The sequence below is a fragment of the Artemia franciscana genome, chromosome 20, assembly GCF_032884065.1.
Source record: "Artemia franciscana chromosome 20, ASM3288406v1, whole genome shotgun sequence".
Classification (NCBI taxonomy): Eukaryota; Metazoa; Arthropoda; class Branchiopoda; order Anostraca; family Artemiidae; genus Artemia; species Artemia franciscana.
In genome coordinates this window covers 3,871,712-3,877,711 of record NC_088882.1, presented here as the reverse complement: position 1 = coordinate 3,877,711, position 6,000 = coordinate 3,871,712, and the positions used below count along the sequence as shown (strand labels likewise).

The 6,000-nt window shown below is 37.2% G+C and overlaps 1 protein-coding gene across 1 annotated transcript in view; it reads left to right on the top strand.

Moving 5' to 3' along the window:
* Positions 1 to 252: 252 nt before the first annotated feature.
* LOC136040330 (stalled ribosome sensor GCN1-like) overlaps positions 253 to 6,000 on the top strand; it is a gene marked incomplete in the record, with an annotated part of 191,427 nt that continues 185,679 nt past the window's right edge. The window contains 1 exon segment of the mRNA XM_065724571.1: positions 253 to 318. Coding sequence (XP_065580643.1) covers positions 262 to 318 — 57 coding nt within the window.

Genomic DNA, 6,000 nt, shown 5'->3' with positions numbered 1-6,000 from the left:
TTGCTAGAAAAAGGATATTTAGCCCTGGAAAGCAAAACAAAACGAATAAGAATTATGAACGGACAAAATATAGTGATAAAATAATAATTATTAATGCCTACATTGTGAATCTTATAATTTAATAATTCGGCTTCTCCAGGATTCACACTTTTAAAATTGAAGAAAGGTATAAATAGGGATGACCTGGCTTCTCTGTTTATCTTTATATCACTATGGTTTTCGTAAATGCATGCTACTTTGTCAACATTGTAATTGAAACACATGGCAAAAAATTCGAATTTGGAGAAAAAGTGTGACCCGGCTAAGCTGAAAGAAATGGTAATTCTTACAGTATTTTGGTGGGGCTACGAATTTCTTCAAGATAACATTTAGCCATAGATCAGCTACTTGAAGTTTTGGGAAACTAAGAGTTGCATGAATGTAGTATTTAGGATTGGATCTAGGCCAGGCCTTCAATGCTAACTAGGGTCCTTGAAGTTGCTTTAAAAAATTATAGAGTTGTTCTCTTCTATTAATTCCCTGGCTAGGATATGAATATACCATTTGATCAATGCTTTAGATCATTATTCCTTAAAATGTGGTATTTATACCTGTTGGGGGTACACCAACATTTTAGAGGGCACATGGCACAAAAAAATACAGCCCTTTAACTCTAGGACTGGAAATTTTATTTATATTTTATGGTAAAATTCTAGTTAAGTGACTTCTTTCTATCTTGGGTTAGGTTAGGAAAAATTAAACTTTGGGGAAGGGTCTAGGCCTACAGGTTAAAGTATATCCTGGGAAGGTATTTTACCTTAATTTTTAGTTACCAGTTGCTTTTTCTCTGCCTTTAGTTCTGAAAATGCAATTCCTGTTATTTGAGTAGAATTCTAAGCCATGTCAATGTTTTTTTTTCAAAATTTAGGAAATATATTTGCATATCTTTAAAACCTTATAAATTGGGATTGAGCAAGCTTGTGAAGCTGAAAACAATTTTCTTGTACTTCATTCAAGCAGAAGATCTATTTTGCAGTGTTTCACTTTTGAAACACGCATAGCCTATTTTTAAAGGTTGTCAAAGGTCAGGGCCCTCAAGAGAGAGGAGGAGTAGAGGTAGGTACTTCAAATACCTTCCTGGGACATATTTTAGCCTGTAGACCATCCCTGAAAGTTCCATTTTCCTAATGTAACCCCTTTCCGAGATAGCAAGAAGTCACTTAACTAGAATTTTATCTATAGTTTAGTTAGTAGGCTATCAATAACTGAGAAGACATACCTAAAATTCTTTGTGGATGAAAAGGGGTAACTGTCTAAGTAAGTTTAAAAACCACTACTCTAGATGCAGGACTTCTTATTATGTTGAAAAGCAGGTGAGTAGGCCTAAAGTTAATTACCCTTTCAGGAATAAATTCAGGGACCAAAATATTCACAGAAGTGACAAGCTAGTATCTATAGGCCTACTTCCTATGGCCTAGACTTCTTCCAGGATTGATAAGACTGTATATCCTATTAGATGGCTGTCTAGGCCTAGTATAAGACTCCCAGTTGGCTACTTGGGGAATGCCTAGACTAATATTAGAAAAACTAAATTGTATGATCAAAATATCTCTTAAATATGAGCTCCCTTACCCTACAAGGCTATGAAAGCTGAAACTCCCAACTCTGGTTTATAGAAAAAGTTGAGTGATGCCATTCTGGTTCATAAATTCATTAATTCAAAGGCACTTCCTGACCTTCTTCCTCTTGTGTCTCAGGACTCTTGTACAAGGGGATATAACTTGCAGTTATCCAGGCATTTCTCCTCAAAGTAGCAATGCACCCATTTTCTTACCAACCATGTTGCCAACCTCTAGAACAAATTACTGCCAGATGCCATTGCTGCCCAAACCACATACAGCTTTAAGAACCATCTTGACAATGAATGGTCAACAAAAGAATGGAAGTATATCTAGGAAGGACTTGAATCAGCAACATCAAACCATTAGTCAAGTGTATGTATTCAACTATGTGTCATGTATAATCAACTCTAGAGTTTCTACAAGGAAAAATCCTTAGGAAACCCGTGTCCCATGTTAGCTTGTACTTTGTATTGGTCCAGTCATAATCAAATCCTTTCTTGATCACATCTGTGGTTTGGGACTTCATAATGACTTTGGAGAGGCTATGCCAGTGAGGGATGATGTGACTAAACAGAGAAGAAGTGCCAGTGCTCACATCAATGGCAACAGGGGACTTGCTGCTCCTTTGTGTGATCTCTTGTTGTACTTGCCAGGGATGAAAAGAAAACCTGAATTTGGAGGTTGTTTTTGAGCAGTTTGCAATAAGCAATAACATCTCCTCTTTACCTTCAGTAGACTAGGAAAGGGAGTTTAAGGGACACAGGGTGCTCCTCATACAGCTTGTCTTGCAAAGCTGGTATGAGCGTGATTGCTTGTCTTTGTTCACATGATTGCTTAAACATCCATTTTATACTGGGGATACAGCAGGGTCATTCCAAATTCCAGATGTAGATATACAATAGTTTGTACAGCTTCTTGACCACATATGGCTTCCTGGTGGTAAGTGTTTATTTTATGAGCCCTAGGGCTTGGTTTGCTTTAGCAACTTGAGCTGTTGTGTGGCTGTGGAACTTGAATTTGTCATCTATAATAACCTACAAGTCCTTCTTCTCACTTGCAGCCTCAAGTAGGTCATCTTCAAAATGGGAAGGTCATCTAGGTTTGTCATGTCCAAGATGCAGGACTTTGCATTTTGATGTGTTCTAGATAATTCATATGCAAACCTCACTAGATAGTTCATCTAAATCTTCTTGCATTTTTGAGTGATCAGGGCTAATTTGAGCCTGTCCTAGGAGCTTGTAATTGCTAGCATATTGTGTTAATGGGTTTTTTAGGTGAGTTTTACAGTTGTTAATGCTGAACATTGTAGGCCCTAAGATTTTGCCCTGTGAAACTCTATTAATGACAGGAAGTTTGTCTGAAAAAACAGTTTTACTGGTGGTATCATAAACTTCTACCCTCTGAGTTCTTCCAGTAAGAAAGGCTTCAGTCCAGGCAACTATGTCATCATGCACCTTGTATACTTCCATTTTTAGGAGAAGAAGTTAATGCTATACTTTATCAAAGGCTTTTGCTTGATCAAGCAATATAACATCCACAGGATGACCATCATCCAAGAGTCTGATCACAGAGTCATATGATTCAATGAGGTTTGAGTTGATCAAGTGAGCTTTATGGAAACCATGCTGATTTTTGAAAGTCACTGATTCCTTTCAAAGTGAGATACCAGTGGGTTTTTTATGATGATAATCATAATTGTCTTGTCTATTTAAATATAATTATTCTGCCTTGTAACAGTTGTCTTAGACTAAAACTGCTCAAGTTGGACCATGATTCAGATTCTTTATTCCAACTTGAAGATCATGTGTCCAAGATCATACTCTATTGTTTATTGGCTATCAGTGTATTTAAATATTTGGTATTGTATGGAGCTAAAGTATTACCTTATTTTGCACTGGAGTGAATTAGTTGCAAGAACTGTGATGCTCTATAGTTGATGGTGACAATGTATCTGGTCATTGTGTTAAGGTCAAGTAACAAACCATCAGGACGAGAGAGCTCTAGAGAGATGCAAATTAAGCCCACTTGGTAAAAGTGATCACATGGTAGGTGTGGTTCAAGAACCATTTTACAACAATTTAGAGTTGACACCACCTCATTCTAAACTAATAACGTTCTTATTACTTACTTACTTGTACTTGTACTTGAGTCACATTCAAGGCTTGTCCAGGCCCATTGTTGCATCCAGAATTTGCCAATAAGCATCCCCACATCATTTTCTTTCAAGTGCTATTGGCTCAATCAACTGAATCTGTTGTCTATTCCAGCAATGCCTGTACTTCTTGAAACCCCCCAATGGCTCAAGGTCAGCTCTAACTGTTGATAACCATGTCTTTTTATGTCCTCCAGGCTTCTCCTTCCAGTGTGTAAGGGGTTGGCATTTCAAGCACTGTTTGCTTAACAAGTCATCTGGTCAGTGCAGTGTATGCCCAAACCACCATTGATGTATTGCTTTGAAAACATCAGAGACAAGTGGTATATCACCACATCTTCTTCTGATGACATCATTAGAGATGTGTTCAGAGAAACTCAGGCCAAGAATAGAGCACAGACACTTGTGGTTAAAGATGCTCAGGTCATTAGCTTCCCCAGCTCTGAGGGGCCATGTTTTGCAACAACAAAGAAGTACAGAGAGGACCAATGCATTGTATATCTTGAGCTTTGTTCAAAGGGAGAATTCATTTTGTAACCAGAGAAACTTCTGAAGCTGAATGAATGCTGCCCAGGCTGCAGAGATGAAACTTAAATTGGGGTACCATTTAATGTGACCAGAGTTTTATTGATTTGTTTTGATTGGCTGATCTTTAGTCTCATTGCAAGGGATCTAGCAGCAATGTTGTCTATCATGAGCTGTTCTTCTGTTATAGACTCAGCCAAGATATCTACATCATTGGCGTAATCAATTTCTGTTATTGATAGTGTTGGACTGATTGCCACAGCTTTGTATTTGTCAAGGGTCATCATGATCTGGTCAATGACAAAGTTAAATAAAGTGGGCAATAGGGTACAACCCTGTCATACTCCTTCATCAATTCATAGTCCTTTAGAGATTTCTCTTTCTGCTCTTACAAATGCCCTTGTTCCCATGTAATAAGCCTTAATTAAACAGACAATTTTTCTGGCACTCCATAATTCCTCATTGCATCCTAGATAGTGTTTTTCTTCACCAAGTCCAATGCTGTTACAAAGTCAATAAAGACTTCTATGGTTTCCTGTCGGTGTATAAGGCAGTGTTCCAGGATCTGTCTCAGGCTAAAAATATGGTTGCATCATCTTATACCAGAAGTGAATCCTGCTTGATTTGGCCTTGTCCAATTGTTTCTAATATTTCTGAACTAATTTAATGCTATTATTGTAAAAACTTCTGCAGAGATCAGTATCAGGGAAATTTGTCTATAATTTGTACAATCAGCTCAATCCCCTTTCTTAAATACAGGAATTTTTTCTAAGGTCCTTCACTCTTCAGGAATTTATTCATTAACCCAGACATCCATAAATTGTGGAGCTCATCAATAGCTGCCTCTGGAAGGGCATTCTTAGAAAGAAAATTTTTGACAAATACATTAGTGAAACAACCCACTTCATAGGTGAAAAAATGGGGATTGTAGTAATTCAAGTTATGGAATGGTAAATAGCTGTCTTATTACTGGGTATATTACCCTTTCTAAAATTGAAAAAAAATTCTACCTTGATTTTTAGTTTGTTTTTCATTAGATCTAGTTTTGAAAATGTGATTCTTATTATTTCAATCAGATTTTAAGGCTTTTTTCCTGATTTAAACTAAGATCTATAAATCAGGATTAAACACAGGTTCAAGGGTAGAACACTTTCCTTGTGCCTCTTTTAAATGTTCTTGGGATTGTTAAATCTTCAGATCCATTCCTAAGAGTTTAATCACCCACTACTTTCTAATATTGCAAAAAGCCCATCTTAAATTCTACCTTAACTTAAATTAGGTTTTCAGTAAGATAGGCTGGTGTTGAGCCCCTGTAAAGAATTTTAATGGTCATGTGGTAAGATTGTGGTCAGCCCACCCTATTTTGCCTCTACTCAGCATTGGTCCAGTCTTGATTGACTCTTTTCTTTAAAGTTTTGGGGATAAATAGCAGCTTGAGAGAGGCTGTTCCACAGTGGAACAGAATTGACTGCAAATCACTGTTTGTGCTTGGTGCAATGGATACTTATATCTTCTTGTGATGTCCTTTTTTGGTGTTTTAGAGCAACTATGAAAAACTTGAGAGGTCGTTTTCTAGTGAGCTGTTATTGCATGTCCTCTTTTTCTACAGTACACTAAACTCAGGAGTCCAAGTGAGATGAGACAATCTCATAAGATTCCTCTTGCAATACAGGAATAAGCTTTGTTGCCCTTTTTTGAGCACTCACAAATGTCTTCTTGTCA